This window comes from Sebastes fasciatus, chromosome 11 (assembly GCF_043250625.1).
Source record: "Sebastes fasciatus isolate fSebFas1 chromosome 11, fSebFas1.pri, whole genome shotgun sequence".
Taxonomy (NCBI): Eukaryota; Metazoa; Chordata; class Actinopteri; order Perciformes; family Sebastidae; genus Sebastes; species Sebastes fasciatus.
The window spans coordinates 3283819-3304334 of record NC_133805.1 but is presented as its reverse complement, the minus strand read 5'-3'; the positions used below and the strand labels follow the sequence as shown (position 1 = coordinate 3304334).

Here is a 20516-nt window from a genome sequence, read left to right as displayed (position 1 = left end):
CATTCTGTTTACAGGTGACCTCTCGTGGTCTCGTGAATAATGACCGTCCGCTCTCAGAAGCAAAGGTAGAACTTGAACTGCAAAACCCCGTTGGATGGACCAACAAAGTGTTCGACTTTGACACCAGAGACCTGTTAGCATCCCGTCTCCTGGCATCAGTCGAGATGATTTATTTTAGCCGTAAATCTTTCGACCTTGTCGAGCAGTTTTAGTTGCCTTAAACTTAACCAAATCTTGACAATAGAGGTAGCAGAACACAAACACTTACTGTATATGAAACATTTTTGCTAAAGCCATATAGAAGAAACAGAAAAAATATTTTGTCATTGAGCTACGATGACTTGTTGACCTGGGACTTACCTGTCTTGACTTGGGACTTGACTGTCTTGACTTGAGACTTACCTGTCTTGACTTGGGACTTGCCTGTCTTTACTTGGGACAATTGACTTGGCACTTGCCTGTCTTGATTTGGGACTTGTCTTGAGACTAACCTGTCTTGACTTGGGACTTGACTTGAGACTTACCTGTCTTTACTTGGGACAACTGACTTGGCACTTGCCTGTCTTGATTTGGGACTTGTCTTGAGACTAACCTGTCTTGACTTGGGACTTGACTTGAGACTTACCTGTCTTTACTTGGGACAACTGACTTGGCACTTGCCTGTCTTGATTTGGGACTTGTCTTGAGACTAACCTGTCTTGACTTGGGACTTGACTGTCTTGACTTGAGATTTACCTGTCTTGACTTGGCACTTGCCTGTCTTGATTTGGGACTTGTCTTGAGACTAACCTGTCTTGACTTGGGACTTGACTTGAGACTTACCTGTCTTTACTTGGGACAACTGACTTGGCACTTGCCTGTCTTGATTTGGGACTTGTCTTGAGACTAACCTGTCTTGACTTGGGACTTGACTGTCTTGACTTGAGACTTACCTGTCTTGACTTGGCACTTGCCTGTCTTGATTTGGGACTTGTCTTGAGACTAACCTGTCTTGACTTGAGACTTACCTGTCTTGACTTGGGACTTGACTTGAGACTTACCCGTCTTGACTTGGGACTTGCTTGTCTTTACTTGGGACAATTGACTTGGGACTTGCCTGTCTTAACTTGGGACAATTGACTTGGGATTTGCCTGTCTTAACTTGGGATAATTGACTTGGACTTGCCTGTCTTGACATGGGACTTGCCTTGGGATTTGCCTGTCTTGACATGGGACTTGCCTTGGGACTTGCCTGTCTTGAATTGGGACTTGACTTGGGACTTGACTTGGGACAATTGACTTGGGACTTGGCTGTCTTGACTATGGACTTGTCTTGACTTGGAACTTGCCTGTATTGACTTGGAACTGCCTGTCTTGACTTGGGTATAGACTTGGGACTTGCCTGTCTTGACTTGGGATTTGACTTGGGACAATTGACTGGGGTCTTGCCTTTCTTCACTTGGGATTTCAGTTGGGACTTGACTTGGGACTTGCCTGTCTTGACTATGGACTTGTCTTGACTTGGAACTGCCTGCCTTGACTTGGGACTTGCCTGTCTTCACTTGGAACTGCCTGTCTTGACTCGAGACTTAAGTCAAGACATGGGACAGCTGTTGTTGCCTGTTGGGCTGCAGTTTGCCATGTTAAGATTTGAGCATATTGTTTTATGCTAAATGCAGTACCTGTGAGGGTTTCTGGACAATATCTGTCATTGTTTTGTGTTGTTAATTGATTTCCAATAATAAATATATACACACATTTGCATAAAGCAGCATATTTGTCCACTCCCATGTTGATAAGAGGATTAAATACTTGACAAATCTCCCTTTAAGGTACATTTTGAACACTAATTTTGTTGATTCATTCATCATGTTTGCATCATTTCTCACGGAGAACGTTTTTCTCTAACGAACAGATTTCTCATAATATTATAAACCAGACCAGATAAAATTTCTTGCCCAGTCATTTTTTACAGTGTTTCTATCTCCTGATGTAGACTGATTGACTCAACACACACACACACACACACACACACACACATATACCTACACACCTACACACCTATCTGATTGAGTCGGGTCGATACTCTTTCATTTAATTTCTCCTTTTTTTCCAGCTGCTCTGATTGATTTCTTTTCAGTCTCTCCTCCGTCTTCAGTCCTTCATTCTTCACTCTCTCTCATATCCTGAAGCTTTCTCTTTTCCTGCTGTTTCTCCCTCTAAATGTTATTGCACTCTGCTGCTCTCTCTCTCTTTACCGATTCTTTGTGTGCGATATGAAGAATCGATTCTGGGCTCGTAGTCTCACATGCAGACTCATTAAATCAGATTTCCTTTCAGTCCTTTTTAAACTTGATTTTTGTACGTTTTCCGATACGCTAACGCAGCAGTGATCGCGCTCACTTTGTCTGCTGTCTTTGTCCTGCTGTTCAGGAAGTGATGCAAGCGTGATGTTCTTTCTAACCGTCATCTGTCTCTGTCTTCACAGGGCGGGGCAACCCGGCACGCCGTCGGGGGTGGGTCAGGACGGCGAGGAAAACCCGGCGGCGCTGGCGGAGAGCTGCTTCAGAGAGCTACTGGGCAGGGCGGCCTACGGCAACATGAACAACGCCGTCCGACCCGTGTTGGTGTGAGTACCTCAACGTTAGCAAAGAGTGCAACTGTGGGATTGTTTTTGCTTTACAGCCTGTAAATGCCGGGTTTTATATTTCTACCAGCTCTGAGCGTATCCTTTCAGGCCAGGGGTCAGCAACCTTTACTATCAAAAGAGACATTTTAGGCAAAAAAAAATCTGTCTGGAGCCGCAAAACATTTGATCATTGTGATGAAGGTAACACAGTTTATAGTCTAAGTATATAGTATATAAGTCTAATGCAGTGAGGGCCAAAGAGACAATGTACTACGGAGTATCAGGGCCACATTGAGGGAAAAAACATTTGAGATTTACAGAACAGAGTCAGAATATTACGAGAAAAAAGGTCGTAATATTACGAGAATAAAAGAAAATAACATAAAATTACTACATTATAATATTATGAATTTATTTTATTTATATTTCCCTCAATGTGGCCCTAATACTCCGTCGTACCGTCGTACCATAGACCTACAACAATGATAAATATTATCATTACCACAAAATGGTAAAAAAAGGTAAAATACCTAGGTGAATGGATTTGTTTTCCACCCCTACTATTTACAACATAAGAAAAACATTCTGAAGTTTTTCCAGCTGCTGCTGCAGTCTTGCCAGTTTCATTTGGCTTCTCTGGAGCTCTGTTGTAGCAGAGCGCCAGGTATCTGTTTCATTTCCTGTATATGGCTGGAACAGTTTTAAACTTCAGGCATCTATGTGTCCTTATTTAGCTCCATGTTTGCTCCATTATTTAGCCTGATGTGAACACAACTTTATCCCTTCTTTATTTTAAATCAAGGACACAGATCTTTCTTCTTCTTCTTCTTCTTCTTCTTCTTCTTCTTCTTCTTCTTCTTCTTCTTCTTCTTCTTCTTCTTCTCCTTCTTCTTCTTCTTCTTCTTCTTCTCCTTCTCCTTCTTCTTGCTCTCCTTCTTCTTGTTCTCCTTCTCCTTCTTCTTCTCCTCCTTCTTCTTCGTCTTCTTCTTGTTCTCCTTCTCCTTCTCCTCGTTCTTCTTCTTCGTCTTCGTCTTCTTCTTCTTCTTCTTCTTCTTCTTGTTCTTCTTCTTCTCCTTCTTCTTCTTCGTCTTCTTCTTCTTCTTCTTCTTCTTCTTCTTCTTCTCCTCCTCGCCATGCAGCGCTCAGATTCATAACCTGCTTTATTACAGGTCGGAGTCATGACACAGACGGCAGGAGAGGTGACAGGGCAGCAAATAAACCTGTCGCCCAATAACACACACACACAAACACACATGTAGACGCAAGACAGACACAATGCATGCACACAGAAACACACTTCTCTTCTTCTTCTTCTTCCACTTACATTTTGCAGACTCCCAGCACACAGAGGAAATTAAATGAGCTCTCTTATCACGCGGGCGGCTGCCGTATGAGCGTGGCACACCGTCGCGGTGCCCCCATCCCCCGGGAGTTAAATATCCCCGTCGCTGCTCCTATTGGCATAAATTGGACAATTACCGAGTGAACGGCCGACCGACCGAGCCCCCCCGCTGAGATTTCCTCCGTCGCCGTCTTGTTTCCGCTCCGCTGAGCCGCTCCGAGTGCTCAGGCTTCACTCCTTCGCTTCCTTTCATCCCCGGCTGCAGCTCATGCAGATATTTAAATTACTGTTTTTTTTGTATTTTAGTATTTTTAGCCTCAATAGCGGCGTGGCTCCGGGGGACGGTGATGTCACACAGTTAGTCAGTTAGTGCGCCGGTCCAACAGTTTGGTCTTCTCAACAAGTATTAGATGGGTTGTAAATGTTGTGAAGACATTCAGGGGTTGCTACTGTAGGAACATACGTCCTGTCAGCGGAAGACATACGTCTAAAACATTACATCATTGTTAACATGCAATACTTTGGGCATGCTTACATGCTAAACCGAGACCCGCGATCCAGACGGATTTTACTGTCTTTCAGAGGCCTAGTAGGTTCAGTTTTAGGGCTAGCTACAGCTACAGATATCATATGAAACTAGAAAAACCTAAGGAAACTATTACTACCAACCATGTCATGCTAGCTTGTCAGGAAGGACGTTAATTAACGTCCCTTGACCTCTGACCTTCAGATATGTAAATGAAAATGGTTTCTATGGGTACCCACGAGTCTCCCCTTTACAGACATGCCCACTTTATGATAATCACATGCAGTCATGCAGTAAAGCTGAGACTCTTGTGGATCCAATGAGCCCAACTGTATTCATGTGTGATGATGTTAGTCCCCATAGGAGACATTTCATTGACCTCTCTGTATAAAATGACCTGTAGTGACCTCTAGGATAATCACAGCCTCATGAAACTTTACAGCCACAAACTAGAGACCTAGAGCATTCAGAGGATGGATGGATCAAACTAGAGACCTAGAGCATTCAGAGGATGGATGGATCAGACTAGAGACCTAGAGCATTCAGAGGATGGATGGATCAGACTAGAGACCTAGAGCATTCAGAGGATGGATGGATCAAACTAGAGACCTAGAGCATTCAGAGGATGGATGGATCAGACTAGAGACCTAGAGCATTCAGAGGATGGATGGATCAAACTAGAGACCTAGAGCATTCAGAGGATGGATGGATCAAACTAGAGACCTAGAGCATTCAGAGGATGGATGGATCAAACTAGAGACCTAGAGCATTCAGAGGATGGATGGATCAGACTAGAGACCTAGAGCATTCAGAGGATGGATGGATCAGACTAGAGACCTAGAGCATTCAGAGGATGGATGGATCAGACTAGAGACCTAGAGCATTCAGAGGATGGATGGATCAGACTAGAGACCTAGAGCATTCAGAGGATGGATGGATCAAACTAGAGACCTAGAGCATTCAGAGGATGGATGGATCAGACTAGAGACCTAGAGCATTCAGAGGATGGATGGATCAGACTAGAGATGAAAAATAAATGTTAAATTGCACCAACAATAATGTATTAAACATCCATCAAAATAAATGTTCTGGAAATAAATTCCATTGCACTTTTCAGGGTCTTGACTGACACTCAGTAAACAGGACAAATACTGAGTGAAACAGTTGAGCCTCAGTTCCTACCTATCACTTAAACGTTATAAACAATCAATAGTAAGGCGCCTGAAGGTCTGAGCCATAATGGCCTGACAATTTACCCGACGTCTGTCACAACAGAGTGATATAAAGTACAGAGAGAGACCGGAGAAGGACAATAAAACAGTAAGAGACAAAGAGAAAAGAAAAAGGCTTGTGTTGTTCTATGAGTATAAGTGTTGGTTGTGTCCAGTCGGGAGTTAACAGAGTGGTGTCTCTCTGTTCTGCTGCATCTTCATCTTCAGATATCTCAGACATTATGTTTGCATTAACTCAAATACCTCCAATGAGGTAAGTAAAGAAGTCACGTGACAAATGGCGTAACTTGAATACGGAAGTTACGTGACAAATAAGTCAATGTTTTCATTAAAATAACTATGGAAGTGGCGTTAAGTACGTAAGTCATGTGACATATGGTGTTACTTAAGTGCGGAAGTTACGTGACAAATAAGTCAATGTTTTCATTAAAATAACTATGGAAGTGGCGTTAAGTACGGAAGTCACGTGACAAATGGTGTTACTTAAGTACAGAAGTTTCATGACAAATAAGTCAACTTTTGAAGTAAAATAAATAAGCAAGTGGTGTTACTTAACTGCGGAAGTTACGTGACAAATGACGTTACTTGAGTACGGAAGTTACGTGACAAATAAGTCAATGTTTTCATTAAAATAACTACGGAAGTGGCGTTAAGTACATAAGTCATGTGACATATGGTGTTACTTAAGACGGAAGTTTTGTGACAAATAAATCAACGTTTGGGTTAAAATAAATACGCAAGTGGCGTTACTTAAGTGCGGAAGTTATGTGACAAATAAGTCAACGTTTTCATTAAAATAACTACGGAGTTGGTGTCACTTAAGTGCGGAAGCTTCGTGATAAATAAGCAAATAAATCAACGACGACTTCAGCTCCATTCTGCTTGAATTTGTTCAGCCGTGTTGTCAGTGACGCAGCAGTCGTCTATCCCACAAATTGAATTATTTCACGGTGTTCCTGTTTTAACTGATAGTAATTTAGACTTGCCGTCCTGTTGTCTGTGATTGCCGTCGATAATTAATTCTCAAGAGAGCCTTCCCGGAAAACCGAGGACGCTTTGATTGATGGGATTTCAACCGCTGATTATGAGAAAACGTTGTAAATCTGCTGCCTCATTTTCTCAGTTTGACGTCACGTTTCTTTGTGACATTGGACAGTCGCAGAGTGGAAATGAAAAGCTTCCCAGTAACCACATAAAAAAACACACTTAGGGCTTATTCTATTTGAGCTTTCTGAATATTTTAAGTGTTTTGCTTTTTGATAAGTTGAGCTGCAGAAACGGTAACTAACTGCTGCTCTAATTCAATCAGGGAGCGAGCCCCTTAATGCTTCCATTAACAATTAATTACATGATATTACTATGACTGCTTGACATCTGTAGGGCCTCTTCAAGAACTGAGCTGCATTTAATCATCTTTCCCTCCAATTTGTTTCTTTCCTTTTTGCCTCAGAGCTTTTTTTTCAGTTAATTTGTTCAAAGCTTAACGTCTCCATTTTCCTCTTATTCTCCTTCCTGCGAGCAACACTGAGCTCACATCCACATTTTACCATAAAACATATATACATAGACGCATATGCATCGACTCCTTGATCGTACGCCAACGTGGGCGCCATATTGGACAGGGCAAGACTGACCTCACATCCACAGTTTATCATAGACATATATATACAAATGGTGCCTTCATATGGGGGTCGTGTTTACCGTGTTTACGAGATGGGAGGTCGTGTACACGATATGCGTGCCGTTCAAGTGGTTAAGTCGTGAAGAACACTGCTGCTAAGCAACGGCAATATTAACGTTACTGTCGGCATCTAGAAGCCACAGAGGCTAACGATTTAGCAAGCTAGCAAATGGGTAACACTTTGCAGGAAATGCAAAGGTATAATGACAGAGGGAAAGATGAGGCCGTTGGGAATATCAACATTTTCCTCAGGCAGATTATAGAATTAAGAAGAAAAACAATATACGACTAAAAATTACAATATATTAACTTATTATGTACCGAAAAATTTACTTCTATGAGGTCCGCCATTTCTGACAATGTCAACAAACTCATCAAAATTTGGAGCTTTCAGAAACTTTCCACTTACGAGGTCGTAAATACCACGAGAGGGGGGCGTTCATATGGAGTCATCTCGTAAACACGGTAAATACCACCTCATTTGAAGGCACCAATAGACGCCGCATCGACTCCTGGATCGTACGTCAACGTGGCCGCCATATTGGACAGGGCAAGACTGACCTCAAATACAAGTGAACGAGGGGAGGGGAGCTGCCGTTTTTTCTGGATAAAAAGCACGATAACGTCTTAAATTTCGTAACCGATTTCAACGAGTCGTTTTATATTCAAACATTTATGATCTCCGAGGAGTAACGTTACGATTTTTTGACAGTTTTTCCTTGCCAAAATGTAGTGTAATTTTGGAGCGTTATTTAACCTCCTTGGCGACGAGTTAGTATGACGTGGTTGGTACCAATGGATTCCTTAGGTTTTCCCGCTTTTCACCAGCCCGCTACAATCTAAAAATCCCAAGTTATTATCACCTTAACTTTGATAGCCGTAATGTAAATGTGTTTTAATTGCAGTATTTTGCGTCCGAGTTTTGTCAGTTCTACATTAGTATCACATTAGAGGAAGATTAGTTGTTGTCATGGTGATTTATAACTTAATTTATGCTCTTTTTTTGTGATCGCTTTGGTTTAGAAGAACCTGTCTGATCTAGTGTGAATTTAGTTTTATTTATTCTTAGTCTTGTGTCAAATGTCCTCGTTAGTTTTTATCATATTTAGTCAACCTCATCCTGTTTTTACTTGGCAAGTGGTAATTGACTAAAAGTCTGGACATGTTAGTTAAAGAAAACGGTAACTAGTCTAGTTTTAGTCAGTGAAACCGGTTTTGTGTCCGGTTTTACAACAGCAGGAATAGAGGGGAGGAAAAGGATGCATATTTTATCATTTAATCAGAATCAGATCATTTAAATCCTATATAATATATCATTTATATTGTTTATAGTAACAGCTGAGACTGAACCAGACCGGAAATGTGCAGCGGAACCAAAACTAGAAGCTGAAAGAGAGCTAGAGAAAACTCTCACCAACATCCTCTGGTTCCAGCTTGTTGAATATAAAGATTTGTTGTTTCTGTGATTTCTGTTAGTTAAATCCTTTGGGAGTTGAAAATAAGCAAGTTTTTCTAATGGATGGATTGCTGTTTGCAGCCCTGCGTATGTCGGTCCAGCTGCACTGTGCAGTCAGTCTGAGACAATCCCACAATCCTTTGTTTTACCCGGCGACACCTCCCGTCCTCTCTGTTGACACCCAGTCAGGGATCTTCTCAGGTCTGACACCCGACACGGGACGTCTGCCTCCAGCCTCCAGCCTCCAGTAACCAGCGTTAAAGACTGCAGACTCAGTACGAGTAAGAGTGTGTCATCCTCACACTTTCAGTCTGCTAGTTTGTGTGTTTTGGCAACACATTCCCAGTGTCACCTCCAGCTCTGACCAATGACTCGCTGGCATCATGCGCCCCCTGCAGGCCGGTCAGCTCAACATCAGCTGGTGCAGTGACAGAAAAAAAACCTGCTATGACTTCTGTTTTCTTTGTATATATATATATATATATATATATATATATATATATATATATATATATATATTTACATATATATATATATATATATATATATATATAAAGTGTCTTTAAAGTGTCTTTAAAGTTTCCTTAAATTTATTTATCAGTCACATCGGCATAAATTAGATCCACCACACAGCACCTGTTTTTATTAAATATAAATGATGTCTGGTTTGTTAACTGCATGCAATGCACATGAGAGAAGTTAGCCTCCGGGGCTGTCTGCCAGACATCTCCTTAGGTTTAGGAAAAGATCACGGTTTGGGTTTAAATAGACGCCGCTACAGGATTATGAAAAGCACTGATATATATATATATAACGACCACGGAGGCTTCTTTACGCAGGTACAGCTGAAGGAATGAGAGGACATTCATCACTGCAGTCTGGTCTTTAGTTTCTCTCTCCGTTAAACAGACGCTTTGCTTCTCATCTGTTTGTGAAACCAGTTCTCCTCCTGCACTGCTCCTGCAGGGAGGAGGAGGAGGAGGAGGAAGGGGAAGCGTCTTCAGACTATAAATAGCAGGGATTGGGGTTAACGGAGGAGGAGGGTTTTGGGGGGGTTTGGATTGACGTCATGTCGGTGAACGGTTTCTCATACAACCAGCTTCCAATCCTCTTTTATCGCCGTCCTCTGCTTTCTCCTTCCTCTCCCCTTGTTCCCGTCTTTTTTCCCCGTTTTGAAAGGAAGAAATTTACATAAAATCTTCTTGAAACGGGGCGAATGTGTTTAGTATGGTCAAATATTAGATATGAATGGAGCGGTGTGGAAGAAGCTGCTGCTCTCACCTGTACTGCATCTCTTCTGGGCTCTTATCTGGAAGCAGAAAATAACTTTTCTCTGTACAGTAGGAGCATCAGATAGTTCACTAAAATATAAAATCACCAGACTTTCTTTGTTCTGTGAGGCATTTTTTCTTTCTCAGTTTTCCTACAAAGCTCTGTTGACATTTTTAAACATACATAAACGATTCACCTATCTCTCGATTCAATACTATCACGATACCTGGGGGCAGATTCTATATGTAAAGCAATTTTTAAGTATCGCGATTCTACAAGTATTGTGATTTATTGTGATTGTTGTTAATGTTTTTACCACTAGACCATGGGAACAAGTTGAATCATACACTTCTAGGGACTTTTACTTTGGAAAATCTCTAAATTAATCCAGTAAAAATGTTTGATTTTCAGCATGTATGTAGTCAGAGATGTCCTGAAGTCAAATATATCAGTCATTGTCAGGAATCATTTATTATCCAGCAACCCAGAAATCAAAGAATAAAGACATTTCCCTCACAGATTAGTGGTATTTTATTTTTAGTTTATAAGGGACATGTAGTGCGTGCGTGCGTGCGTGCGTGCGTGCGTGCGTGCGTGCGTGCGTGCGTGAAGACATAAATATATCAGATATATGTTATACAGGCTCGAGGCCGCAGGTCGGCTCCCACTGAGATGAGTAAATCTGTCGCCCTCCATCTGCCGCTCGCCCTCCATCTGCATGTCTTCAACACCCACATGATGTTTTATACAACCTTTGACCTCATGTATGTCTCACCTCCGCGGCTTCAGCTCAAAGTTGAAGCATTATGGGCTGGTACTTTCCTCCGTTTTTGCCCTTTCTCTGAGATCAGCGGTGGGATGTCTCGGGTCTTCTCTTCTGATCCTCCTCTGCATCCTCCTCTTTATCTCCGAGACTATGACTTAATGGATATTAAAGAAGCATTTTGTAGCATTTAGGGAGTTATATTGGCAGAAATGGAATATAATATTAAGTATGTTTTCTTTAGTGTATAATCACCTGAAAGTAAGAAGCGTTGACCGGACTGATTGGATGGTCTGTGAGGTCCGGTGATAGTCACTGTATTCACAGTACAATAGATGATGCTGCACTCAGTTTGAGTGCGTCCGTAAGTAAAAGAAGGTTACCCCGCGCGTCTGTCTCCGATGCCGAGTGGCGCTGACCAATCGCGGGTATTTGATGTGCAAGGAGGTTGATTCTCCAAAAGAGCTACGCTACGAGTACAACAGATCCAGAGAGGGCCAGTCACGTTTTTGTGTTGACCACCGTTGGCACACGGAGTTGCAATCTGCAACCTCATGTCGCCAAATGTTCAAACTGGACCAAATGATAAAACAGGTTGCTTGTTTTTGCCGTCTCTGTTTTCTGGTCTACTCCATCTATGGTTAAGGTTTGGTGAGGTTTACTTGGATATGGCAGGACGAGGGTTGTGGTCGTGGTTAAATGAAACCAACGTTGACTGTTGGTGGGAATCACAGGCTCTGCTGATCCATCCATCCCCACCGACTTCCTCCTTGTGACGTTTTATGAGGTGAGAATATTAATGATCTTTATTTTTTCTTCTGTCTTCAGTCACCTGGACAACCACAACCTGTGGGACCCCAACGAGTTTGCCGTTTCCTGCTTCAGAATCATCATGTACTCCATCCAGGTACAGTAACACACATGTTGGGAAAAACTACTGAGTTTAATAGAGTTAAAATATGTGCTCTTTTTCAATTTCTACTTGACTACTTAGTAAAAAATTACATGGTATTCTAATAACAGTATAATAAAAAAGAAAAAAAATTAAAAATAATAAGAGTCGAAGGCAACATAATAATAAAAAACAAATACAATATCCAGTAAATAACTAAATAAATCTATTAATTAACCCATCAATCCCCAATCTAACCAACCAATTCATTAATTGTAATACTAATAATGATAAGAGAAAAAAAAATTAAATACATATATGCATATTGATATTATGTTATATATATTATGGTAAACAGTATACTAATAAAAATAATAACGGTAATGCTAAAAATTAAATAAAACACTGCATATATACAGTAAGTATGTTGATGATAGCTGATGGAAATAAAGACATAGTAATAATTAGAATTGAAATAACAATCAATAAAGTAAATCAATTAACTAGTAAATAATAATAATAATAATAATAATAATATTAAGAGAAAAAAATCTAAATAAAAAATATATAAATGCATGTTGATATTATCTGAAGGGAGTGAATACAAAATAATAGTGATAAACCATTAAACAGTATACTAATAAAAATAATAACTAATACTAAAAAAACAAAAATAACAATAAATAAAGTAAATACATTAACCAGTAAATAACCAAATTAATTAATTAATTACTAATAAAACAGCAACCAATTCATTCATTGTAATAACAATAATAATAATAATAACAATAGTAATAATCATAGTAATAGTAATATTAAGAGAAAGAAATCCAAATAAAAATAAAAATGTCTACTTAGTTTTAAAGTACTACATCAGCATGCTTCTTTTAACACCACAGCACAAGGTGTACTGTTAGCCCCGCCCTCCTCTTTCTCTTGGATCTCGCTCCATCACCTGTCAATCATCCTGACGAGCTGTCATCGGGCCTCAGGCTGGAAGTCAGCGGCGTCCCTGAAGCCTCCACAGGCAGACGGAGAACACAGCTGATCACCGGGCTCTTCAGATTCACGCTCAGCTCCGTAGTTACTGTTACTGTGATGTGGTTCTGAATCCTGCTTCTCAGGAGGTCCTTCATCCAGGCTGCGTAGTGTCGCTGCTGCTCCTTTCATTGGGGAAACTCAAACCCCATACATGGCCACCTAATTTCCATTGATCCACCTTGTTGTTGGGGGGTTGGTGCATGTCTTTATAAGAGTTCAACCACAGGAAGTGCTTTATGCTCCCAAACGTGTCACTGAAAAGTCATTTTTACACCTTAAAGGAACAGTGTGTAACAATTACGGGGATCTATCTGGATAAAATTATTGTCGATCTAAACGTGATTATTAGCGTGTGACGCGTCTTTAAATCCTCTTCTTCGTCTCTCTGTGTCTTTGTCGTCGTCCAGGCTCAGCACTCCCACCACGTCATCCAGCAGGTTCTGAATCACCTGGACAACCACAACAAGAACACACCGCGGGTCAGAGCCGGCATCGTCCAGGTCCTCCTGGAGACGGTGGCCATCGCCGCCAAAGGCTCAGTGGGTGAGTTGCATTGCGGGACCGTACTGGTTCCCACTGCTGGACCAGTTACTCAGGAGGCGGTAGAGGACATAACTAAATATCATAACAATCATAAGGTCTCAGGTTTGACACCTGAATCTGTGAGACTGATCTCTTTCTTACCCGACCATCCCCCTACATCAGTATCTCAATTTGATTATTTCTGAAAGGAAACAACGGAACAGGAACAGAAAGTAGAAACCGAGAATCGAGATGCCTTTCCCATTTCCGTGTTTGTACCTCCTCGATTCCTTTCCTCGACTCTTCTCCTCGCGTCTTAGTCCCTACCACGGGAGATGCGAGCGGAGGAGGCGAGGAAGAGACGCGAGGACAGAGGAGTCGAGGCTACAGACGTTTAACAAATGACACATCTTCACCTCGGTGTCGTTCTTTTAAAGCGACGGGTCGATATGAAGGTGAAAGTTCTTACGAGGCGCTGGTTTGAGATTATTCCAGCTGTGTTTCACGCCTTTTTTATGTCGCGGATGACGAAAACACTTCCGTAATGTATACGCCGGTGTATCCTTGCCTATCCTCGCTCCTCGTGATGCATTTTAGGAATTGGATCTCCTCCAAGATGGAGCGCTGAGATCGCTTTCCGCGTCAAAAGCCGGAGCATCGAGGAGACGAGGCGGTACAAAAACGGGAAATGAGAAGCAGCTGAGGTGTTGAAAAAGGTGCTGATGTGTTTTGTTCTCACCTATCTTCTGTTTCCTGTGGTTTCATCCCACTGAAGTGTTTGTATGTGCTAATTGCTTGATAATTAAATAAGCATGACACCTTTTGAGAAGAGAATATAAATATTCTTCCATCCAGTTCTTTTCTGACGGGTGTCGCGGTGGCAGCAGGCTGAGCGAGGTAGTCCAGCGTCCTCTCTCTTCCTTCAGCAACTTGGTCTTAAAAGGACCTGGGTTTTGAGTTTATTTAAGGACATTTGAGAACATTTTATTTATTTATTTTTAATCAGGGCTGACAATCTAATAAAATATTTATTCGCAAATTAATCGTACATTTTTGTATCTGTTCAAAATGTACTTTAAAGGGACATTAGTCAAGTATTTAATACTCTTATCAACATGGGAGTGGACAAATATGCTGCTTTATGCAAATGTATGTATATAAACTCGGAAAACAAAGTTTGGAAATTTGTGTTTGGTGGATTATTTCTCTGTTGTTACAATGCTAACTGGCATTGTATTTTACATCGTTGGAAAGCCTGTTTATTTACCTTCACTATGATGTCCAACTTGTGAGTATCATGCATTTGTGGGATGAGCAGCACAGCTGATTATGTGGGTAGCGCCCAAGAAAGATTTGCCAAAATTCTCTGCCAATTAGCATTGTAACAACAGAGAAATAATCGATCAAACACTAATTTCCAAACTTTTTTTTCCCAGTTTATTTATTATTGTAAATCAATTAACAACACAAAACAATGACAGATATTGTCCAGAAACCCTCACATACCTGGAGGTCAGAGGTCAACGGACCCCTTTGAAAATGGCCATTCCAGTTTTTCCCTGCCAAGATTTAAGCGTACCTTTGGAGCGTTATTTAACCTCATTGCTGACAAGCTAGTATGACATGGTTGGTACCGATGGATTCATCAGGTTTCTAGTTTTATATGATACCAGTATCTTCACTCTAGCTTTAAAACTGAATACTATAATATTAGACACTTTTGATGGAGCTTGATCTTTGTTTTTGCCATGTGCATAAACAACCGTATCATCGGCGTACATCTGAATATTAACATCAGAGCAAACCGATGGTAGATCATCTATGTACAGGAGCGTTAGGAGCGATTTAGCCTCCTTCACTACAAGCTAGTATGACATGGTCGGTACCGATGGATTCTTCAGGTTTTTTAGTTTCATATGATACCAGTATCTTCACTCTAGATTTAAAACTCCGCTACAACCCAAAAATTGCAAATTTTATTGAAATGCGTTAAAATTAGTGCCGTTAAAACAAATTTGCGTTAACATGTTATTGCGTTAACTTTTGACAGGCCTAGTTTCAACAGAATTTTACCAAAAAGGAGTACATAGCAAGAAATAAGGCAGAATGAGGTAAAATTACTGTTTTTGAGAATGGAGTCTGGTGGCTTTGAAGACAACGGCCTCAGTTCCACATCGGAAAGGGGCTATCTGATAGCGAGGTGAAACTAAAGCCGGTTTATCGCTCTCTTCAAAGCCACGAGACTCCATTCACAAAAACATTAATTTGACCTCTCGGAACACGGAACTGTACAAACAACCCCACTTCAAAAAAATCCCAAACCAACCCCTTTCAGTTATTTCCAAACTTAGCACAGCTAACGTTGACTCAGCTAGTGCGCACGTTCACATCGTTCACAAACTTATTGTCTAGCTTATTGATAAGCTTACTTTGGTAAACCTACGTCACTACATTTTGGTTGGTACCAATGGATCCTTGAGGGTTTTTCTAGTTTCAGATGATACCAGTATCTTAACTCTAGCTTTACAACTGAGCCCGCTACGACCTAAAAAATCGCAAGTTGCGTTAACGCGTTATTATCTCTTATTATTAACTTTGACAGCTCTGATTTAAATCCTCCACCATGTGTTTTACTGCTTCTTCCTGGGAAAAACAACAACAACCTTCTTTCTGGATAGGAATGATTCAAGAGTCCAAAAGAAGCGATGCGTTCAACTTTGAAAGTGAAATCACGACTCCTCCCAATCTGTGGCTCGGTACAGTATGACGATGTGGTTAGAGTTAAAGTGAATGTATAGCCCTCCCGCTGTTGGTGCTGTAGGATAGCACAGTCATGTCATTGCTGTATCCAGACCCATGTGATGTTTCCTCAGTAGATTCAGTGTTAAAGGAACTTCTTTCATTCAGCGCGTTGTAACATGACGAGAAGACGGAAATCAGTTTCCTCTGTGTGTCCAGTAGAGATGTACGTATCCTGTTTAGCCTAGCTTAGCACAAAGACTGGAAACAGGTGGAAACTGTTAGCCTAAAGACAATACACCAGAAACAGATTTATTTGGGATAAAAAAAAAAAACTGATTTAAATTTAGACGAGCTTAAGTGTCTTAAATATTACATGTTTTTTAATCCTCTCTTAGAAGAATGATCTCTAGCATTTGCAATTGTATTGTAATGTTTTTGTTAAAGGTCCCATATCGTGCTCATTTTCAGGTTCATACTTGTATTTAGTGTTTCTACTAGAACATGTTTACATGCTGTAATGTTAAAAAAAACGTTATTTTCCTCATACTGTCTGCCTGAATATACCTGTGTTCACCCTCTGTCTGAAACGCTCCGTTTTAGTGCATTTCAACAGAATTGCGTTGCTAGGCAACAGCTTGGGTTCATGTTTACTTCCTATCAGCTGATGTTATTTACATACACTGCAACAGGAAATAAACTGGGACGCATTTTAGAATGTTTATGTTTAAAACAGTGTAATGGTCTAAATATTGTATATTTGTGACATCACAAATGGACAGAAATCCTAACGGCTTGTTTCAAACGCACAGTTTCTGAATACGGGCTGTGCGTATTTCTCCGTATATTGAGCGTTTTGATAGTTTAACAGTATTTATATATCACTTAAACGGAACAGCTGAACAGATTTTAACGTTTTGTTCTACGACATAAAATACATCAATAAATATCACACTCGGGCATTTTGAAGTTTTTATGTGTCTTAAAAAAGGCGGTTGCTAACAAGTGGCTACTAAACGTCATCAGTGTAAGTATAGCGTAGTTTCCCTGTACTGGTAGCAGCTAAGAGTCTTTGACTTCAATACCTCTCCTCTAAGGTGGCTTTGTGTGTGCGTGGGATTGCAGGTCCCACAGTGCTGGAGGTGTTCAACACTCTGCTCAAACACCTGAGGATCAGCGTGGACTTCGAGCTGGGCGAGACCTCGAGGAGAAACTCCAGCACCAGCGTTTCGTCCGGCCGCGGCAAAGAGAGCGAAGAGCGGTTCGTCCAGAACGCCATCATCCAGACCATCGGTACAGCAGGGCTCTTTACTTCCTCTCTTATTATAGGACATACGATATTCTCGTAATACTACCACTTTTTTTTCTCGTAAAGTTATGACTTTATTCTCGTTATATTACGACTTTCTTTCTCGTAAAGTCATGACTTTATTCTCGTTATATTACAAAAAAAAATTCCCTAAAGTTATGACTTTATTCTCGTTATATTACGACATTTTTTCTCATAAAGTTATGACTTTATTCTCGTTATATTATGACTTTGTTTTCTTCCCTAAAATGGCTTTTTTGATAGTAAAAGTTGCCGACCCCTGGTCTAGACAGACATACCCAAAATAAATCAAGAATAGCTCCACAACCAGCAGGTCTATCTTCATGAGCCTGTTCTCTATGGATAGGTAAGACCTCAGAGAATTCATCCCCAGTGTCAGTAACATTGTGACTGTTACTAAGCCTGAGTAAATGGTGATGAACCAAAGGGAAACATTTCCATTTTTTGTCCTAAATGTTTTCTAGATTAGACAGTGGATAACACCATTATAGCGATGATGCCATGAACAGAGATGCCACTGAATTCATTCAGCAACTCCAACTGAGCCAAAGCAGATTTAAATAACACAAAGCACAAAGATTCTACGAAGGTTTAGTGAGGATAGGAGCAGGAGGACTCTCCATTTGGCACACTTGGATACCCAAATTTTTTTTTTTATCCACTACAGGAGGCTATGTGCACACAATGGAGCTTTTGGCCATGACATTTACCCTGTGCATTATCACATAATACCATTGTGCACGGCATCAAATCAATAAAAAAAACAACTAAATAGTATAATTTTGACTCCAAATGGAGTAGTTTTATTATAATAACGAAGTTAAAACTTAGATAATAACAAATACGATCAATAACAATGTAATAAGACAACAAAAAAGAATAAAAAGTCAAGTACCGGTACCGGATCCGTTGGGTAAAAGAGGTTAAATCTCCCTAAAACATCTCTGTTTGAGTGCTGACTCATCGTCTCTCGTGTCCTCCCGCCAGGCTTTTTCGGTGGAAACCTGCCAGACTACCAGCGAGCTGAAGTCATGATGTTCATCATGGGCAAAGTGCCAGTGTACGGTACCCCCTGCCACACCTTGGACACCGTCAAGATAGGGTGAGTCACACACATTTATTATCCAAGGACCTCGGGGGGGTTCCCGCACTGCTGCTGCTGCTGCAGCCAACGAGCTCACGAGCTCCCAGAAGCCCTTTCTCCAGAATGTCGAGACGGTTTGGCTCCAAACATGTTGGCTGCACACCGTCTTTTCTTTCCCAGTTAACACAACCAACACTGAGCTGTTTCAGGGTATCATAGAAACATGCCTCTGGTTTCACTGCAACTGAAATTAAAGCACTCACATCTGCTCTTTAATCCTCTGAACCCCTCCGGTGGGTTTGAAAGGCATGTTTTCATCTATGAAACTTTACAGCCACAAACTACAGACCTTTATCAAGATCGAGATTTTTATCAATTCTCCAGTGGTAAAACAAATTGGACAAATTTTGCACCAAATCTGTGTTACAAATGATATCAACCCAAAAGTTTTGATGCAACAACTTATGAGACATAACAGAGCATGGAGATGACCATCATATACTTCTGTCATCATGTTCTAAACCCTGATACACTTTCAAAGTTTACTTTCATATATTTATTTCTGATTTATGACTACAACATCTTGACCCTCAGTGCTGAGCTGCATCTCAAATTAATGTTCAGGTTCCAGTTTTCAGATGATGTTCACCACTTCTATGTGACATCTACTGCTGACCTGCTATCTCCCCCTAAAGACCCCCTGAACCGCCTAAAGAAGACTAAAACAGGTCTATTGTGGGTCTCAGAGGGTTAACAGGATTATCTCTACTGTCCTGAGGAGGCAAAACAAACCAAACATTGGAGAAACATGATTACAACTGAGTTGTCTTTATTATTTGAATGAAGAATTTGAGGTGCATATACACTTATTGTCCCAAGAAGGAACCCCCATGATTAACATAATTATGTTCACAGACAATTTTTTTTTGTGGATTATTAATCCGAGAAAAACAGTTATGAATGAAAACTACCCCAACTAGGGATGCACCGATACCACTTTCTTTCAGACCGAGTACAAGTATAAGTACTCATATTTCGGGTAATCACCGATACCGAGTACCGATACGAGTACTTCTCTGTGCCAAAAGACCCTCGTTAACAGCCTGCATACGAGGCGGTGCGCCGCGACCGGCTGTAGGTCGGCTTTGAAAGGCGGCTCGCGGCCGCAGCTTTACAGCGCTCCCCGCCCGGACCTTGCCGCACCGTGAGGGGGCCCCCTGCTCCCGGTGAGACCGTCGACTGGGGCGGACTGTCCTCAGTGTGACCAAGGAGTCTAACGCAAGCGCAAGTCAAAGGGTGAGGAGAGGTTAACGTCTCGCTGCTGTAAAGTGGTATTGGAGTACATGAGCACAGTATCGGACCCGATACCCGATACTGGTACCGGTACCGGTATCGGTGCATCCCTACACCCAATATTTACAAAAACATTTAAAACATCCTCCGTCATGTGATCTCTTCTTGGATCCTTGTTTGCTGTTATTATTTTGCGGAGCTTATCCAACTGCAGGGCTTTTTTTGTACTTAATTGCAGGAGGTGATACACAAACATGAAACCGTTTCACATGTAACACTAGACTCAAACACTCTCTCCCTCACACACACATCCACTGTCCTCCTCATCCAAAGTGAATTGTGTCTTATACTCTGTCCTCACTTCACCTCCTGGACGCCCTGCGGTGAATTCAGCTCCCGGGTCACCGAGACAGCGAAGAGAAAGAAAAACAAGCTAATCCCTCAGGCCTCAGGAGGGCAAGAGCAGATAATCCCAAATCAAACGAACACCGTCCTCCTCCTCTTTCTCCTCACAGACCAACAGACTCACTCCCTCTCTTCTCCTTTTCGGGGTATTACCGGAGGAGAGAGATTTGGTTCTGCAGCTAGTCCTGGTAGTGCTGCACTCTCTCAACATTTAAACTGTTGCTGCTGCTGCTGCTGCTGCTGCTGCTGCTGTCTACCCTTCAGTCTCCCTCCCTCCACACTGAGGTTTACTCTGATACTCACATCTGATATCTATGACGGCGTATCGTG

At 41.3% G+C, this 20516-nt stretch overlaps 1 protein-coding gene across 3 annotated transcripts in view; it reads left to right on the top strand.

The window, feature by feature from the left end:
- efr3a (EFR3 homolog A (S. cerevisiae)) overlaps positions 1-20516 on the top strand; it is a 127610-nt gene that overhangs the window by 83723 nt on the left and 23371 nt on the right. For all 3 annotated transcript variants that reach the window (XM_074649979.1, XM_074649978.1, XM_074649980.1), the window contains 5 exons: positions 2468-2608; positions 11709-11787; positions 13221-13356; positions 17200-17367; positions 18392-18506. In XM_074649979.1, the coding sequence (XP_074506080.1) occupies positions 2468-2608; positions 11709-11787; positions 13221-13356; positions 17200-17367; positions 18392-18506 (639 nt within the window). The remainder of the gene's footprint in view (positions 1-2467; positions 2609-11708; positions 11788-13220; positions 13357-17199; positions 17368-18391; positions 18507-20516) is intronic.